General features: G+C 32.7%; 1 protein-coding gene across 2 annotated transcripts in view; it reads left to right on the forward strand.

Annotated features, from left to right (window-relative positions):
• The window catches only part of LOC106715481 (fibroblast growth factor receptor homolog 1), a 73,619-nt gene that overhangs the window by 14,738 nt on the left and 37,747 nt on the right, over positions 1 to 21,134 (forward strand). For both annotated transcript variants that reach the window (XM_014508774.2, XM_014508773.2), the window contains exon 2: positions 15,488 to 15,634. In XM_014508774.2, the coding sequence (XP_014364260.2) occupies positions 15,532 to 15,634 (103 nt within the window). In that variant the 5' untranslated portion in view covers positions 15,488 to 15,531. The remainder of the gene's footprint in view (positions 1 to 15,487; positions 15,635 to 21,134) is intronic.

Genomic DNA, 21,134 nt, shown 5'->3' on the forward strand with positions numbered 1-21,134 from the left:
ATTGAAATTATTTTATTTTTAAACGTTTAATGAATATTTAGTTATTTACCAAAATACTGTCTAATACTTACTAATATTATTTATCTTTACTTTAAAAGTTACAAAGTGAAAGAAAAAATTAAGTCTAAGTTAATAAAGTACTCGTTACAACGATGGGAAAATTGCCATCCGTGATTTGAGTAGCAGCTATTTTCCTTGAAATAAGGCAAGGCTATTGCTTCACTAAGAATTTAAAATACGTTAGATGTTTTACAATGTTATGTATTGAACATTGCATACTAAATAGTAACCGTATAAATTTTATATTACTATATTTACTACACCAAAATGTTACGAAATAGTACAACGATACGTGAGATGAAAATTTAAATGAGTAACATTTTTTTACATGTATAATTCAAAACAGAGATACCTAAAGTTTTCATTTCAGAAGATCATGGGATGAACAAAATTTCAGGTATTTTTGTAGTACAAACCCGTTTATAGTAACCCAAGTGTAGTTTGACAATTTTTTTTGTTTTAAATTTTGTATTTACCAACAATGTTTCTCGGGAATTATTAAACAGTGAGAAAATGATCATTGATACGCATTGAGAGGTGTTAAGCGTTCACCATTGTCTACGAGATGTTATCTCCGTTGCGTGTTACATTGTCATTCGGTGTGCACAGCGCGCGTCCTCAGGGAAACTGTGATACGAATCCATAGTGAGCCCTTCTAAGAACTTTCTGTTATAAGGGTGAGTCTACACTTGGTGTGGTATGCAACGTGTACAGCTCACGAACTGCGCGCGTTCTGCTAGCGAACTTCGTAACTATTTACAGTTGAAGTATTAAATTCGCTTCTCATATAGGATCGAATATTGTACAGTATAGTTTCACCATAATTCTAAGACTCTATTGTAGTGATACTTGTATTAATGTAAATTGTATATGTAAATGTAATATTGTAGCCTCTCTGTTATCACAGTAAAGGCTGTCATTTAGGAATTACAATAAAATCTGGATCTGTTTCTCCCTAACCCGAGTTTCTATTTTATGGAAATCATCCGTCAATCAGGATTAGACAATGTCTCTGGCTTATAGAGGTTTCTTGCTTATCCTGGTTCGACTGTATATGTTGTGCTAAAAGTTTTCGATCTAACAGCATTGTTAGAGTCAAATACACATCGAAAAGGACATGAAATAAATTTTCTCGGCTGTATATAAAAATTACATCGCGCGGCTCATTTGCCATATGTGAACGCACCCTTATAAGAGGGAACGAAAAATGTGTCGAAGCGCGTAAAGTAATGTACGACGCGAAGAATTTGTAATCTGTACAAACATTGAATTGAAGATTGATGTTTGTTGAATCATTAGGGATTTTTATCCTTGTTTGTAGGAATTTAGGAGTGTTCGATAAATTTTGTAGATGTAAACAATAAATTTCATTTGTTCCTTTCACGATATTTTTTAAAATTAAATTAATGTGATATGTCATATGTAATATTATAAAATTATTGTATGTTGTCTTCATCATCTATCTATATATATATATATATATATATATATATATATATAAAAGAAAGTCGTGTTAGTTACACTATTTATAACTCAAGAACGGCTGAATCGATTTGACTGAAAATTGGTGGTCATGTAGCTTAGAATCAGGAAACGGACATAGGATTATTTTTACCCCGTCTTCTATGTTTTATTCCGCGCGGACGGAGTCGCGGGTAAAAGCTAGTTTTAGATATAAATAAAAATCAATACATCAATGTAAAATAAATTCGTAAAGAAACTAAGAAGTATTAAAAAAAAACCAGCGCCTCAAATAATATCGAAAGTGTTCTAAATTTAAAAGCTTCACTGAGAAGTGTTTTAAAATATTGATGATACAAAAATTGGTTTATTTTGGATACTGAAAATAAAACATTGTAATGTAAAGGTGCTACCACACTTGCGGTGAGTTGATCGACTCTGTTTTAAGTCCCGTATCGACAGCTTAAAGGTCGGACCAAATAAACTTTGATGATTTCATGTCGTAACACTGCTTTGTTTGCTTAAGATTCGGTTTACATAACATTAAACAGATACTGCACATACAATAGGTCACCGTCATAGCATTCTTAGATATGATTATCTATACTAATATTTTAAAAAGGAAAGATTTGATTGTTTGTTTGCTTGCTTTGCTTGCATTGAATAGGCTTCGAAACAATTGAAGAGCGTCGGTAGCTCAGGGGTTAAGCACTTGACTGGTAGGTTTGCAGGTCCTGGGTTCGAATCCTTGCCATGTACAAATGTGTTTTTCGGAAAACATCGTGATGCAACTTGCATATATCTGTAAAGAAATTCAATGATATGTTTGAAGTCAACCAACCGCACTTTGCCAGCGTGGTTGACTATGGCCTAGTCACTTCTAACTTATGGTAGGCTCAGAGCACTTCAGTGGGGACGTATAGTGAGCTGATGATGATGATAATTATAGTCTGTGAGGTTTTTAAATTCCTGTGATAATTCTTGATACACCTACACCAAACACCTTTGTAATATAAAACAATTTCTTAAGAAAGAATTGGTTAAAAATAAATGTGGAAAACGTGTTTTAAATTTCCAAAATATATTGAATTTTATAAATTCACACGTTTCAATAACCGAGAGACAAGGGATCGTGATAAAAGCAGGGCATTGTATTGAACATGTCCATACAATACGGTGATAAAATAATGTCACTCAAAAGTTGCATATTTCATGACCAACGTTCATTGAAACGTGATTTATTTTTTAAACTTTGATAAATTAGGGTATTATTGTTTGCGACACAATAATGTTATATTAATTGCATCCAGGTGTTTTATCGAATGATGTTTTATTTATATAATGTAAAAAAAAGCTTTTGTTTTTATACACTACCAGTAGTATTCTATTTATGAAATGAATTCTTTCTTATTTTCATTTGTAGATGTATTCTTTTCAAACGTCCCAGTATTTCCAGACTGGTCGTGATAATCTTGTTGCTTGTTTACACCTTATAATATAAATAACTAGCTTTTACCCGCGACTCCGTCCGCGCGGAATAAAAAATAGAAAACGGGGTAAAAATTATCCTATGTCCTTTTGCTGGTTCTAAGCTACCTGCCCACCAATTTTCAGTCAAATCGATTCAGCCGTTCTTTAGTTATAAATGGTGTAACTAACACAACTTTCTTTTATATATATATAGATATAGATACGTACTTTTTCATAGTTTTTAATTCTGTATAGTCAAACTCAAGACAGATTATAAAACAAAGTCGGTATTAAAGAAGACCAATTGGTTTTCATCAAACCCCTGCTTAAACAATGACTCGATCTATTGAGCCGCTCTCAAGCAAATCATGTAGGCACTCAAGTCCGTACCTACATGTCTGGTTATCAGGGTTGCCACTTCGAGTTTAATACGAATTATTCAGGTTTATACGCTAAATGTGCTTGAGCGTCAGAGGTTATATCGTGGAGCTGTATAGATATACAAAGATGGAACAACCAATCCGTATTCAGTCAATGTGGTTGACTAAGGCCTCGCCACCATTTAAGATGGAGTCCCTTAATGAGGACATTATGACATATTCGGGCTACGGGATTAGTGTCAGTGATGGGCAATGTAAAACAACTCACTGAATGTTTTTTTCCATTGATTCTCTTTTGTGGCCAGTCTTCGGGTCTTCGTTTATTGAATATTGGTAGCCCTACAGTTAACCAATCTAGCGCATTGAGTGGCCCAAATACAACGTCACTATTGTTCCTATACAATGTTTACTCTTGAATTTCGTTTGACCTATTTTATAAGAGCATCCGATTAGTCTGGACTTTGTTAAAATATTGGCAGCAATTAACTTTTTTTACGTACATTTTTAAGAACTTAATCATATGTTCTCAATAAACTAGTTTATTTTTCTGTTGGAATATTAATTTACATAATAATAGACATTTTCAAACATCTACAAGATTAAAGGTCTTCTGCGAACAATTTCTTTGTTGTCTTCTTTCAATAAAATAAACTTGATAATTTTAAGCCAGTAACTAGTACAGAGTGATCACTGAAAATTCTAAAGAACTGTTTGGGTAGTTCGTCTCTGCTTGTAAGTACTCTTTACATACATCGGTATAAGCATACGATGTTGCGAATACTCGGTCGTTTTCCGCGAAACGAATGGACTTTTCAAAACGTAAACAAACAAAGTTCGCTTCCCTCCGCCGAACGCTTTTCATTTCTATATTAAGAGCTGACTGTACGCTGCGTCTGAGATTCGTGGAAAACGTATTATTTTTCACAATATTTTGATTTAGATATTGTTACTATAAGGAAAAAATGTCATAAATATAGTTTATAAAAAGGAGATGAATAAAGTTGTGAAATGAAACTGTTAAGAATGCCTGTTTTTTTTCTAAAAAATAAACAAAATTAGCAAGCGATAATATCCTAAAGCTTCTGCTTATAAACTACATCACAAAATAACAACAAAATAATCCGAACTTCATTTGTCTTTACTTTCAGTGCCACCGACTCGCTAGACATTTTTATTTTTCAGATGAAAAAAAATTAATGGTGTGAAACGTGTTAAGTTTTTAAAAAACTCTAATTACAAAACAGTATGGTGCTACACCAGTTACTATAGTAAGATTTGTTAAGACATTTAGACAGTACGTAAATATAAATGTTAGCTATTATCAAACACTACATCGCTTTGCATTTGTATTTGTCTTAGGCCACTTATTATGAACGTCCGCTAATTGGCAGCCTCGTTAAGACAATGCTTCCGACCACTTAAGTGTGGCAACAACCTTATCTGTGCATTATGGCTTAAAAGAACCGATCTTTACATTATCTAAATAGGTGTTGTTCAAGATTTTTATAATATTGTTTACAAACCACCCATTTTAATAACATTAGAGAGATATAGGTAAATTATATATATATATAGTATTCATTACATACAGTCTTACTAATAAATACGAAAGTAAACTCCATATATTGTATGTATCTCTGTTTTTTTCAAAGATATGTCAAAGAAACCCGGTGAAGTTTGGCATAGATGTAGAACATAATCTGGAAGAACTGATCGACTACTAATAGTGTTTTTTTTTATCCCACGAGGACGTAGTCGCGGTCAAAAGTACATCATATCACATTCCATTCTTCATACACACATGCACAAATTCGGTATCTAATAATCTTAAATTCAAGGCCAAATTTAGTTACCTAGTAATTTGTGTCGGTTAAAATCATTTATTCAATGCATGTACTTTATATATAGGCTTACGAGTAGCGGATTTCCTGACCTTGGTAAAATTATTCTCGAAACAGTTTTCGAAATGATTTATCGTTGAAAAGCTTCATATATCAAGAACGAGACTCTTTGAAGTTATTTAAGTGTACAGAAATAAATAACCATCATTTAATTGAGGATAACTTTTTTTTAAATACATTCTGCTCGCATAAGATGCTTGGTAACCGTTAGTTTCTGAGACGAAAATCTCTGTATAAAACATTTTAAATACAAAAATAACCACATATTTTAAACGAGAATTATGGTCTTAGAAAGCTACGGCAAGTCTCTCGATTTGTAAGTATATTCTTAAACAATGTTGTATTTGTATGTGGAAGTGACTATTTTATATCAATTCTTAGTGTATGACCACGTCTGACACGGGATCATTATTATAGAGGCTAACTATTGAAAAACCCAACATAATTTGTTACAACAATTTTTGTTTTGTAATTCTAGTTTAGATACTTTAGAACAAGTTGGAATTTTAAATATCGACGCTGGAAATCGTAAACGCTGTAACCCCGAAAGTATGAACTTTACAGGAGAGCCAAAAAATGATAACTCGTGAGCTGATACGCCTACAAGCATGCGGTATTTAGTAATGTTGTGTAGTTTGTGCTAACATATAATAAAATCATTATCGTTTGATAATGGTTGAAATTATTAACGTGTGAAAAACATATTCGCGATTTCAAGGGTTACAGCGTTTATGCTTTCCAGCGTCGATATGTACTTTTTACGTTATGTATATTTTAAAGATTATAAATCACTTGCTGTCGCCCGAGACTGTCTATGCGGAATTAAAAAACCTGATTAGTAGCTTATGTGTTCTTCCAGACTATATTGCACTTCTATGCCGAATTTCATCGAGATCTGTTGAGTCGCTCTGCAGATACTTTCTACCATCCATGCATCCAAACATTCGCAATTAAAATATTAGTAAGATTTTTATGAAATTAGTTTAAAATTTACTTCCAAGACTAACTTACGAACATAAAATAGACAAACTACTAATATATGCCTAGTATTTTACGTAATATGTTCTACAGTCTCCCTAATAGACAAATCACGATGTAATGTTTTATGAACACAATTACCTTTTTAAAAAACTAATTTTAAGACATAACTCTCAAGATATAAGGTACATTTTCCCGTAACGTCTACAATCGTAATGAACCGACGATAGATTTGCGAGACGTTTAAAGAAAATCAGGGGAAATGCTGTCGTTGATTTATAGAATTAAAATAAACACAGACATTCTCAGTAACGAAAATTCGAATTACGGAGAATGTCTTTATAATTTTGTTATCGCAGTGTTTCAGGCAACTTAATTTGCTTTATTTTTTTTTTCTTGTAAGTAGCCTAATTTTCAGTGAAGATGTTATATCTTATAAGATATAACATCTTCACTGAAAATTAGGAAGATGATATATCTTATAAGGAAAAAAAAAACATTTTCTCTTTTCATTATAATGAAAAGAGAAAATGTTTTTTTTTTCCTTATAAATTACATCATTCAGAATAACTTTTATGTATAAAGGATAACTTCACACTTTCACAATTTGCAAACCTTTATGTATGTTTGAAAAACTTTTGTCTTTACTAAATCTTTTAAATTTTTAACTTTTAAATAACTAATTCTACGAACATTATAAAAGTCAATAAACAAACGCTTGTCAAAAATCAACCTCTACGAAATTCAATACACGCATGCGCTGGCCACCGTTACGGCCGTAGCGAGGCGAGCTAATTGAATAACGATTCTGTCCGTAGTCGATGCTAGTGTTGCACCTTGATTTATCGATAAGCGAGACATTTATTGTTATTCAAAATGCCATTTATGTTAAGCCCAGTGAGTTATTGAAATATAAAGCGTTGATCGTATGCGATTATCGAAGTCTTACTGATTCGATGTCATTAAGCATGGCAGTAAACCTTTGTGATATAGATTTGTTGTGTGGTTTTCTTGTAAATGTTTTCGTATTGCTACTGATGAAGATTTACTATGTTTGATTCGCTATAGTGTGATATTTTAAGGCGCTATAATAATTTATAAATACATATAGGTTTTACATATTTTAAAGAAATTTTGAGAGAAATATAATAATGTTTGAATGTGTTACAGTTGACACAATTGTTTTTTTTTTCAAGTTTTAAGAAGAAAAAATATACAATATCCTTTTACTTAATTTCAAATAAAATTCAAAGTGTTTAACTTAAAGTAAGGTGATTACTAGTTCTTTTCTGAAATTTAAAGAACAAAAATCTATTAATACTTTTATCGATACAAAACTTACCTGCGAATATAGACAGGGCGCATCACTATTAAATCTCAGCGTAGTTGTTTTCGATTTAAAAATCGCTCGGACAATAGATCGTCTCTAAGCATAGGGGAGGCCATTATTTTGAGTCAAGGCCTTTAGGGAGATTCGATAGTTTAATAGTTCTTCAACTAAAGCGGAAGTTTTTTTTTTTCTACGGAGAGTTGACTTTGAATAGTGAATTAGCGTCTAATTTGATTTATCGGATTTTGATGCCTTAATGTGGGATTATTTTACAATTATGAGGGTAGGAATTAAAGGAATTGTATCTCATACTGACCAACATTGTTTACTTTGGTTGTATCTTAGTATACAAATGGATTTTACATTAGTTTATTCTGGTAGAGTTATCTTAGTAGTGGTAAAAGCTAGTCTTCTATTCGAATAGATGGATTGCTAATTTATAAAATTCACTAGAATTTGACAACTACTCGTAACTTTAACCACGATCTTATTCCATTTGTCTTACCAATCGTTGAACACTTTTATTGTAAGATTTCTATTTGTTACCAATTGATCCGTTTCACATCGCATTTGTAAGTTAAATGTCACCTGTCTCTTTTGTTATAAATTCAGGGCAAGAAGTGAAACGATGCGAGTTTTTTACTAAGTACCTACGCTTCGTAAGTTACGCGGATTCTTAACTTAAAGGGAGATCAGAGTTTCCAGTGATGTTAATGGAATATCTAAAAAAAAAGTATGTGTAAATAAGTTATCTGTATTTAAGAATTATATAAGATTAGATTATATCCTAGTTTAGATATACATAAGTAAATATATGACTCTTCCTTAAGTAGGCAAAGCACGAATAAATAGTTGTTGCCTTCTCTATAGTTCTACAGGAAGAAAGCAGATAGACGCTTTTGTACCACGTTATAAAAACTTTATAAATTAAGTCTTATACCGTTATCGAGTTATAACTACATAAAATAACTAACACATATATTTCAAGCAATAGAACCACCATAAATTAACGTTTAACAGTTTTTATAACGATATATATAATAACCGTTTATCTATGCGAATACTAGAGACACGTGCCTTCGTAACGTCATCGACAAAATTGATATAGGATTTGTTGGTGTACTTTACGAACGGTAGAGACGCTGCACTAATACAAATTTTGTTGATAAAATTACGAAAACGTTCTCACGAATATTCGTACAAGGCCCTCTGGTCGGTGTAAAAGTTTGCCAGTGTTCGCAACGTCTATTATCGTGCATTGGTCAGTCGGGCATTTGGGCTACGATTTCGCAGAATGTACTGACAGACAGAACACAGTACAGTGAGCGTAAGGTAAATCTACATACGGTAATCTCTATAAATAATCTGTTGTTTTTACGTGAAATAGTTTGCGTATGCTGATTTTTATACAAAGTGAACTAACCTAACCTAAAGAGCGTCGGTGGCTCAGGGGTTAAGCACTTGATTTGGAACCTGCAGGTCCTGGGTTCGAATCCCGCCATTTACCAATTAGTTTCGATTTACATATGTACATTTATCCGACGTTCTTACGGTGAAGGAAAACATCGTGATGCAACCTGCATATATCTGAGAAAAAATTCACAGATATATGTAAAGTCAACCAACCCGTACTTGGCTATGGTTGACTATAGCCTAGTCACCCCTAAGTTAGGGTAGACTCGGAGCCCCTTGGTGGGGACGTATAGTGAGCTGATGAAGATGATGAACTTACCTAAACATCTAATTGCATTTAGGTTAAAAGTCAAGACTAAATTAAAAACTAGCAAAAAACGGTGCTTTCGGAGGACTCATAAAGCTTCCATTCTACCTTGTTACTACGACTGTTAAAATAGTTTTTTTTGATGGAAAACACATGTAGAAATAAAAACAGATTACTGTTCTTAGTAAGGTGTACCACAAAATTGTTAAACATTGTAGGATACTATCGGTCTCTCTTAACTTAATCTGATTACCAATTAAAAAAGAAATCGTAGATAAATTAAATTAAATTCATATATCAATTTGTATTCAATGAAATACATATTATCCGAATCAAACCAAGGCATTAGTACTACAAGTATGCATTATATATGTGTATGTAATCTGTATACAAAATACAGAAATAGAGTAATACGTAAAAGGTTTGATTACATAAACACGCATTTCAATTGGCAGATAAAGACAAGCAACTATGACGTATTAATGTAAATACATCTTCTATTTATATATGGAAATGTCTTCATGATTTTGTTCCGTTTAATTAATAGTACGGTATATTTAAGAAAGTTGTTGACAATGCGCATTGAATACTACAAAATTTATTAGTAGTTTTTTACAGATCAGAAGTTAAGAAAAATTTTAATAGCTTGTTTAGTAATATATCACATTCTAGCTGTCGCCCGCGGCTCCGTCCGCGCGGAGTTTAAAAAAAACGTAACGCCTATGTTTTCATCCAGGCTATGTTCTATATTTTTTTGCCAATTTTCATCAAGATCCGTTTAGCCGTTCCGGAGATACCTTCAAACAAACATCCATCCATCCATCTAAACATTCGCATTTAAAATATCAGTAAGATATTTTCTACATAAAAAATATTTTAGCTTTTCGACAAAATAATATATACTTTTGTTATGAAAATTTCAGCTAATTATTAGGTATACAATCAGATTTGTTAAGAGTATTATAAAGGAAAAAAAAATACATTTCTGGTTTAAATCAAACTTCAATACCGTATAAGAACAGATAAATACTCTAACCACTACAGTCATTACACGACTTATATAAGTAAGGCCCTTCGTACACAAGGCGAAACCAATATTGTATGGTTGCGTCGCGAGAATAGCGTTGCGTCCTTACACACAATATTGAATCGTCAACGCGTATCGTCTATACGTAAGTACAGCCATAGCGACTAAATGTTAAGTATATAGATTTGTTCCGCCATCTTGAAAATTGCAGTGACTTTTCTCACGACGAAATTGACAAATAAGTTGCGAGCGACTGGCTTTGGAAATGACAGGTACAAACCTCTATGAAATTCTATTGCCTATGTCACTCAGCGACTTAAATCGTCGGGTTTCGAATATTTACATTGCCTTGTGTACGAAGGGCCTAAATGGTCATAAGTGATGCGCCACTCAGCTCTCTCTTGAGAAACTTTTATGGATTCCGGCTTCAACTTAAACAAGGCGATGGATTGATTGGCTTGATTTATTGCCGCTTAATTCACTTAAGTTAATATCAAGTTTAATTGATGTTACACATTTTATGGACATGATCGTGTAAAACAAATCAAATCGACGAGACACATGAGATGCGACTAACAACTACTGACCGGTTGATGGAATCTAATTGCCTAGTTATCCATAGACATGATTATATAAATATGTACGAAGAAATAATCTATCGGAGGCCTAATTTTATTTCTCTTTCCCTTCCTACCCTTTTCTTAGTAAGAAAGGATGGGAAGGGGAAGTGGATTTGGCGGAAGAAGGGACCCATAAGAAGGAGAAATATTATCTTTCTGTACGTTCCCTTCTCGGTTGATTAAAGGTTAGGCAACGCATTTGTATTTGCGGATGTCTATGGGCAGCGGTTGCCTCACTATTTCGGCAAATCCAAGTGGCAGTTTGCTCGTTTGCCACCTTTTGATAAAAAAAATATTATTTTCGAAAGGACACGTAAAATATTCATAAATAGTTAAATATTATTATAAGTTTTCCCATAACTCAAACTTATTGTTTGCCAATACTTATTTCATTTTTTAGTATAACTATTCGCGTCATTTTATAAATTAAAAACATTATTTCGAAATTTTAAAAAGCTAACCCACGTAGTGTTATTTTGTGGTAATATTTATTTCCGTGGAGTGATAAATTTATATTTAAATTTCATCATATATTTATAGGATTTTAATTATTTTAAATATAACTAAAAGTAATATAAATTTCGATAAAGTTCCAAAAGGTTTTAGTCAACCCCAGTGCCATAAAGTTATCCAGAGCGGCACGGTCCCTAAGACTCAGATGTAATGGATTATCTATTATTAGAAATAAATATAAATAGCTGGAGAAACCAGACTTTGTGGCATTAAGTTAATACTTTGTTTGAGTAGGTAAGTACAGAGGGACCGCAGTTGTAAAGATAAAGGGTAAGTTTCATAATACCTAACTTTATATAGCATCAGTGGCGCAGTGGGTTAACCACAGGTTCAAGTGTCCAGTTTTCTTTCAAGCTTAATGTGCTGATGATTTTCGATTTTCGAATTTTATACAAACACATCTGACGTTATATTGGCGAAGAAATTCAAAAGTTAAAAAAGTAAACTCGACCCTCTTGATGGGCATATATGAATTGACGACATAAAAAAAAGCATAATATCAGTCCAAAATAGAAAGTAAGCTCATTCCTGTTAGTTATTGTATTACATTCGTAAAATAAAGAAGCTAGTCACGACTGAAGCATAATTTAATTCAAGTAAGGGCAGAAATAAAATGAATTTTATTTGACGTATCCGCGACAATTTTCCCGCGCGTACGTCCGCCACAGACTATACACAACGCCACTACTGAATATACTTACATGTCGATGGTCGATTGTGAACTTTTGTTAGTTGACACTATAACTAGGTATATTATAGTTTAAGTGACGGGACATTATGAACATATCAATAAGCAATTGGCGTACGATTTCTCAACAGCTAAATTATGAACTAACTAATTGTTACTTATATTAATATAATCCATTTACTTTTTACTTTACACTTGAAAAGTTGGAAAAACATAAAACGTGAAATCGCCAACAATAATGTTGCTAGTTTATAATATGGGTATTTGGATTAAAAACTGACTAAGTTCGTTATGTGACGGTGACATACCCGCTACAAGGTGCCGGCAGGAAGTTTACGCGGCACGTGCGCTCGCTTCCTCGCACAGGATGTTTTAAAATCCACGCGATTTCAATCGCCATGGGACTGCGTTGGCGGTGAGGCGACTGTTTTTGATTACAATTGCGAATGTTGCCGTGTGCCAGCTATTAATGTCCTGTTTACACAATTAGCACTTGATTACTTTTGTGTTTAAAAAGCGGCTTTTGTTTAACTGAGAGGGTAATGTTTTCCGTTCAATTCTTGATTTACATTTAGGTCTAGCTTCCAAAAAAGGATAGGCAAAATTCAAACAGTATGCGGGAATATTTCCATTGACCGCACAACTGAACGTCCGATTGTTTATTGACTCAACTGTTGCGGTTACTGTCGAGTGTAATTTGCGGTCACAAGACGTGATTGCGGTCGACTTCTAATCATTTCTGAAGTGCCAAATGTTAGCTGTAATATTTGCAATTTATTATGTTTATATGCAAATTGCTAAGCTTAATAAGAAAACGATTATTCGTCTATTTCAAGTTTAAATAATAATTTGCAAACTATTCCATCTCACAACTTAAACACTGTCTTAAAAACTGGCTGGTATTTTGACAAATAAAAAAAATATAGATCTTTCAAATAGTTATTTTTTTGATCATGCATAGACAAAAGAACAGCCTTTATGCTAGCGAAGAAAATAGTGTTTACTAAAATTAACACAAAAAACCGAGGCGCGCGCCATCTGGTGTCGGCGTTCAGAGACCGCGTTATATAACTGTTTGTTTTACAAATAAACTATCTCGGCGCCTGGCTTCGCTTGATGCACTTCCATCCCAGATGCATAAGTACGGACGATTAACTGAAATTATGAAGTAGATATTTGTATTTAATACTAAAAAGACTGTCTCATTAGTCAATTTAAAGTTATCAGTGACATCTGCCAATTGTTTCTTTCACAATAAAATACTTGATCAATCTAACAATGTATTTTTTGAGCTAGTTTTCGTACAAATTTTCCTCATTACTTCTTGAAGGAATTTCTTTATAATTTTACTCATTTTCAATGCTCCCATTTTTTACTAAGTTACCTTTTCAGCTATTACTAACATGTAGTGATAGCGAGTAGTCAAAACTGTTAATTTACACATCATTTATATCTTTCATAGATTCTATAACCCTTTAGAAATAAATCATCCGAAAATACTATCGTTGAAAGAACTATTTTGGAAATGGGGCTACGTAACAATAAAAAGCGTAATCTATATGAGTTGATGTATCCATTTTTAAATATGGCCCAGGTTAACCCTTCAGTAATGATATACGAGTTTAAGGCACGTGTTATACCCAATGAAAATTAAACAGGGTTTAAGTAAAAAATCTCCTGACATTCCTTTTATATGTTTATGGATCATAAAGTTGAAGTTATATCACGGTTACTCCGACATTTTAGAGAGATGTTAATAAATTTACTGAAAATTAAATTGTAAGTTTAAACAATTTAATTTCGTGAGACATAATAATAAATTAATTAAGAACGACTTAACTCACGTGTGATTGTCCGGTGACGGCACCGACTAGTTTCGGACTCGTCGGGGGTCCATCTTCTGGGCGAGTGTTTATTTTGAGGACTTCACGGTCGCATCGCGTCTCGCACTGGACCCCTGACGGGTCCGAAACTAGTCGGTGCCGTCACCGGACGATCACATGTGAGTTAAGCCGTTTTTAAATAATTTAATTTACTGAAAAATTTAAATTGTACGAGACAACCACGTTCTTACTACTATTAACATATTTCTTAATATTATTTTAAAAATTGTTTACTCAATCCATTACTTAATAAGTTAAGAAGAGATTGATTTATACTCGTATCTGACTTAGTTTTTATTACAAATCCTAATTACTAATTGTTGCACATTGACAAGATGTCAAATATTACTTACCAGTATATTCTACTTCTGTCTAGTATGTTTTCTGTCTACACTATTTCTGGACCACATAAGTTTTCAATGGGATTAAAGAGCAAATACAACACCGTTTTTATTTATAAAATCATCCCCTTTCATTAATCTATAAAGGAACGTTGAATTAAAAAGGTCGGGTATTTTATACTCTTGTTTATTTCCACGTTTAATTTTATACGGTGGCAACGACCTCTCCCGTTCTGTACGTAAGGACGGAACGATAAAACTTATACATATATCTGATGTTACTGAAATTTCAGAAACTGCATTAAAAACTTCCTCACTGCATAATGTTGCACCGCTAAATCCGAGTCCCTTAAATATGTCCCAAATTTACGACGTAATTTGCTACACGAATATGTAATTAATTACAAGCGCATTAAGGTTTTAAATAAGTTGAAAATACACTTGCATTCGACCACTGAAGGATTAACGGTCATCGTACACTATTACAAATGTTTATGCTGATGTAAAAAAAGCTTTTATTGCATTTTATACTTTAAGACGAAGAAAATATAACCTATAATGTTATGATGCATATATTATTAACAGCATTTTATTTATTAGACACGAGCAGTCAACCGAATGCATTTCAAAGTTTATTAGTTTTCACGCACCCTGTATTTCAAAGGTTACGGACTCAACAAAGTTCGTGCATTACGTATATTGAATTTAATGTTGGTATGTAAGTGGGGAGTTTATTTTTGGGTTTGTTACAGATGTTTCGCTAGTGCAAACGATATTTTCGGACAAATTTCGTCATCGTATCCAATTATACGCCAATCAGAATAGATGTCCCAATTTGTGCCAGACATATTTCGCAAATGATTTATTAATATTATTTTTAATATTTTAAACGAAAGCATATAAATAAAATTACGGAATTTGCAGTACAATTTTTCAATTGGAATCATCTGGAATAAACAATTCGTAAAATAGAAACTGTCTTAAAAGACAATGTGTCATAAACATGGACATCTAAATATTTCGTCTGTTTCATAAAATGTTGACTTCATTTTCTTGCAACTCAATGTAATAAATTGTAATAAAATCATTGTAAATTATTCGTCGCTTTGTTTCAGAACCTAATGGATCCGAATAAGACGAGTTGAAATCGTCGTGAAATATGAAACGAGCCGACATTGCGTTTTGGCGCGAAATGTCAATCGCTGTCACATTAGTGCTCGCGACTTTGGCGGGAATCGCTTCGGCCAGAGACATCGTTCTAGGTGAGTACAGATTATGAATTATTTATTATTAAATTCTTAATATTTACTGATAAATTTTAATTTTAAAAAGTTACTTTTACAGATAAATTTAAATTGTTTATGTCTATAATCTTTTTTCCACTGTTATTTGACATAAGACATTTTGTTTTTTTTTATTTTTTTACTGGCTGTTGAAACCTCAAAGGCCAGTAAAATATGGTAAAACTTCAAGGTTATTCTTGTTTAAAATCACGTGTTCAGACTAAAAGGTCTCATTGCCAAAAAAACTCTTAACCCAAAATTTAACAATGGCAATACTCGTGAAGAATTTTTATAGGGCTCATTATATAGGAAATCATTTATTTCGTATTCCTAACGTTACGAGTACATATTAAGTAAAATCTTTGAAGTGATGTTGAGAATTCGAAATTCCGTAGCGCGCGACTTCGCATTCAAATTAATCGTTTCGAAACCTACATCGATGTTTTATATCGATTATTTTTGGCAATCGGAAAGGATATCTTTCATATTTGTTATTCAATGCAAACGACAGTGGCGCCATTATGATATTATAATTCGAAAAGTTGATACTAATCTTTTGATATTACGAAAAAGGTTACGTTTCTGTGCAGTTTGAATTGCAAATATGGACCCTTTTTATTAGTAAATTAATTTTCTTTTTATATGTTTTCAACTTTTATTGTTAGATATAAATTATTTTAAGAGAAATAAATAATGCCACAATGAATAAGCATTAAATTACAATACAGTAAAATTAAATCATCGTCATCAATTTGAAAGAAATCACTAATTTTTGTTATAAACAATGGATAAATTGAGTTTTGGGATTAAATTTGTTAAATAATATATTTTTAACGCTTTCTAACTCTTAAAAGTTTTATAACTTCCGATAAAAATAGCATACTAGTGGCTCCATCTGGTAGAACTTTACATAATATTAAAATATTACTAATATTATAAATGTGAATGTTTAGATAAATGGATAGATGTTTGTTAGAAGGTATCTCTACAACAGCTCCCGATGAAATTTGGCATAGATGTAGAATATAGTTTGTAATACATTAGATACTAATAAAGTTTTTTTAATTCGCGAACGAAGTTGCGGGCGAAAGCTAGTTATAAAATAATTTTAATCACGTATTTACTGTTAATTGTCTTTATTTTCGGCTTACAAACAACGGAAAGGGTAATTCCTTCACGGGGACAAATCGATTGGAGCACAACCCCTCATTTGGTACTCATTAACTGCGCCGGATGCTTAGACAATTATGAGTCCAGTCAAACGAGAACCATTGCTTTCTTTTGTAACTTTAAATTGAACTTCGACTCTCTATAAGTGTACTTGAGAGATAGGTCTTGTTAAGTTGGTCGTTATGAATTATTAAATGCGACATCCCGACCACTGGCGACCAATCAGCTTTGCTCATGTCAATTTAATCTTTTTTTTTTCAACATAGGTTGTCGTCTTTTCCTTTAAGAATTTTACTGTTTTTTGATTTACGACCTTCTTCGCTTATTATGTTATGTTCTTGTTTTGATTTTCTCTGTCTCTGTTTTTATGTCTGAATACAAAGATAGGAGTTTGAAATTTGTTTAACAATAAATTCTGTCATAAATAATAGAAAGTGGATATTGACCTTAAACTTGAATGCGAATGTTTGGATGGATGGATGGATAGATGGATGTTTTTTTGAAAGTATTTCCGTAACGGCTCAACGGATCTTCATGTATAGTCTGGAAGAACACATAGGCTGTTTATTACGTTTTTTTTTAATTCGTGCGGACGTAGTCGCGGGCGACAGCTAGTCCTTTATAAATAGTGATATCTGGTGATATGTCAATATGTATTCAAGAGATAAAATTATCAAAAACAAATATCATAGATCAAATAATACATTTTTTTATATAAATCATAAATCTTCTTTAAGGATACACACGCACGTTCCCTTTATTTGTTCAGGATCAAATTTGCACCGGCGCCCAGGAATATGCGGAACCATCTATGTAAATATTTATTGCACAACCATCTTGTTGATAAAGATCATAGGGCCTAGTATGAATATACGTGAGAACATTTTCGTAATCAACAAAATTTGTATTGCGACGTATTAGTGAAGTACGCCAACAAAAATCATGCAAATTTTGTGTGTGTTCAAATGTTCATGCTAGAGGAGACTGAGGAGCTTACTGTGGACTTTCAAAATTTGTAAAACACATATTTTCATCTATGTTCTATAAGGATGTACCAGCAGTGGAAACGCACGGTAGTGGGTTTCGTTTTAATTTAGTGAGAATTTGCGTTGCATGCAGTTATTCTTCTTAACAGTCAATTAATTATATCTTAAGTGATTGTCAAATCACATCAAAATTATTTTCCTACTAAGTATATTGTAATAGTTTTAGTATGTGTTTATTATATTTTGATTTATGATCGAAGTTTTTCCACAATTAAATTTATAGCCTGTTGATGTACATATTATTTAAAATTAATATTGATATTTAAAATGGCGAGTATTTACATTTTTAATTGTATTATTAAAAATTCTTTGAAAGTTTTCAATTTAAAGCTTTCGTTTCAAAAGTATGATTATATTAAAAATATATATTTTTGTTTCATCGTATTTATACAAGTTCCCTACTTTAAGTGACTGTGTCAATTCGCGGCACAGTGACGTCACAGATTAAAAAAGCAGCGTTAATAATTCATTTCCTTAGCTGGCTGTCTTCCTGTTGCATAAGAAAGGACAACAGTACTTTGTTCGCCATATCGAGTATGCAAATGTATCCATAAGCTTTTAAAAAGAGACAATTTAAAAATATATCGTCACTTCAGCTTCGTATTACTTAGTCAATAAACAACCGCGGAATGATAAAATTAAGCAGAATTGTAGTGCTCCTTATTCCACATATTTCTTATATAGAAGATGGAAAGGGGAAGTGAATTTACTGAGGGTAGGGACGTATAAGAAGGGGTAATATCCTCTTTAAGTGTGTAAAAGATATAGGCCTAATTTTAAGTTAGTCCTCTAAGTAATTTTAGTCCTCTTTCCCTTCCCACCCTTTTCTAATTAGGAAAGAATGGGAAGAGGAAGTGGATTTGGCGGAAGCGAGGACGCATAGGAAGGGGAAATATTCTCTTTTGGTGCGTCCCCTTCTCTGTTGATTAAAGGTAGGCAATGCATAAGCATTTGCGGATTTCTATGGGCAACGGTAGCCTCCCTATTTCGGTGAATCCAGGTGGCTGTTTGCTCGTTTGCCACTTTTAAATATATAAAAAAATGCTTCCGAAACCTTTTAGATACTTGCAAAAGACTTTGGACAAAGGTTATACAGCCAAGTCAAAACAAACGGTCGTTATACGATATGAACTATCTTCTATTGTTGACTTACAATGCACATTCCCTGATGCATACAAATGTGAGGTTAGCGTAGGACAAGGCTGTGAGGGCGCCGCGGATGATCACGACTTTCCCAGCAGTATTGCATTGTCGGTCGTGTACATGATACGTTGATATGATGAACGCCCGTAGGATGCACACACGCCAAAGGCACCGACTTCCGATGTGCACTTTATTGTTATTCCGCGCGAAATACACCTTACTCGGTGAAAACCATTTATAAGGAATAAGTTTTTTAAAAATAAATATTGTTCTTGGAATTTATTTGTATCTTCAAGATTTTTATTAAAAAAAAACTAAAAGTCACAGGCGCGGATTCGGGTCTAAAAACGGGCCTAGTACTGCATTTTGGGTGTACTTCTGTGAATTGCTTTATAGAATAAATACTTTCAATAAGACTTCAGAACCGTAATTAAATTAAAAAAATAGTAGTTTTATGGAATATTTCTTCTATAAAATCATTAACTCTTTAATAGTTGAAATAGACAAACGAATAATTAATATAACTTCATAGTTTAAATTACTCTTAACAATTCAATAGCGTGGTTCCAAAAGAAAACAGAAACGTGATCGGACATAAAAGTCCGGCATTCTTCGCCTTGTTTCTTGACAGTCTATTAACCTACCGCAGTCGATTGTTTTTAGGACTCATTTTAATGGGACGTAATACATTTGACATCTATAAAAAACCCCAACGAAGACTAAATAAACAAATCTCGATGAGTAAAGAGCTTAGACATTTAAGAGACAGGATCTGTCAAGCGAGCATTTCCTTAATAAGTTCTAAACCTGCCCGATTATGTTTTCGTTTTGCGTGTGCTAATTTCTCAGTCAGTTTGCTTAAGTTTATATACCAGCATGATATGCATATGCATGATAAGCAAGCATGATAAGCAAAGATGATAATCACTATCATCTTTGCTTCACATCCGGTGACAAGTGGCAGAATTTATTTACTACAACGGCAACTCTGCCTAGTCCAATTCTATATATTCAATAGCATAGAGTACAAACAGAAATGGATATGACGCTTAAAGTGTCGTAAAAATTTTATAGTTGAAAGGGAAATAAATAGTTTTTCGCTCGCTCCATTTAGAAGTTATACAATAAAAAGTTTAGAGCGGGAAGAAAATAGATGTGTGGATAATGGTACGGCTCTACGACGCCCATCTTAAAACCTCAGTTTCTCGAGGTCAACGTACTTAAAAACAAAAGAAAAACTACTTGAAAATTACTGAAATGCACAATACAGAAACTTCATAAAAATAATAAACACACAACCTTACTTTTCAGGGACAATTTTCAATTACAATGTCATTAAAAAGTACGAAATTAATTTAAAAAAAACAGTTCCAAAACTTATCTTTTTTAAACCGATACTATCATTATTATGCACCTTGAAATTTCTCCCATTCACCGACTGGAATAAAGAGATAATACTATATTTATTAAAATGGCGAAAAAAAACTTGCTTTAACTAAAATAAATAATAATACATTATAAAGCAGCTCACAGACATTGAGGATAAAATAACTACGGTTTAAGTTAACGTGAAGACATTTCAGACGCGATGCATCGTTGATATATTTTCATGCAAAATAAGCTCTCATCTTCAACAAGAATGCAAGAAAATTTGTCAGATCGTATCACGATAACAACGCAAGTGTGAAACGCTATAAATTAGCATTATTTTCTCTTAAAAGCAGCCCTATAGACATAAAACGTTTGCGGGAATATCAACCTTATAATAAAGGATCAAAGTCTATTTTGGTAAGCACCTGATTGAAATAAAACTACTTAGGGATGTCAAAAAGCATGTTTGGATTAAATGGTCAATTTATCAACAGCGTTTGTACAGCAAAAGATTTATTTTTTGTTGCCATTTTAGTTTTATGATACTTTATGCAAAGGACAATGAGATGTAAAAGTTCTCCCTTGTATTTGGTAAACATCATTAAATCATAATTGTAATAATTTTTGACTCGATCCGAACGTAATTTTTAAGTATTTCTTTATAAATACAAGTGGGAGAAGAGATGAAGTCGATTATAGTTCATTGCAAGTCAATGTTTATCAGTCGACCTTCAGCCGTAATCAAGTCC

Source organism: Papilio machaon, chromosome 18 (genome assembly GCF_912999745.1).
Source record: "Papilio machaon chromosome 18, ilPapMach1.1, whole genome shotgun sequence".
Taxonomy (NCBI): Eukaryota; Metazoa; Arthropoda; class Insecta; order Lepidoptera; family Papilionidae; genus Papilio; species Papilio machaon.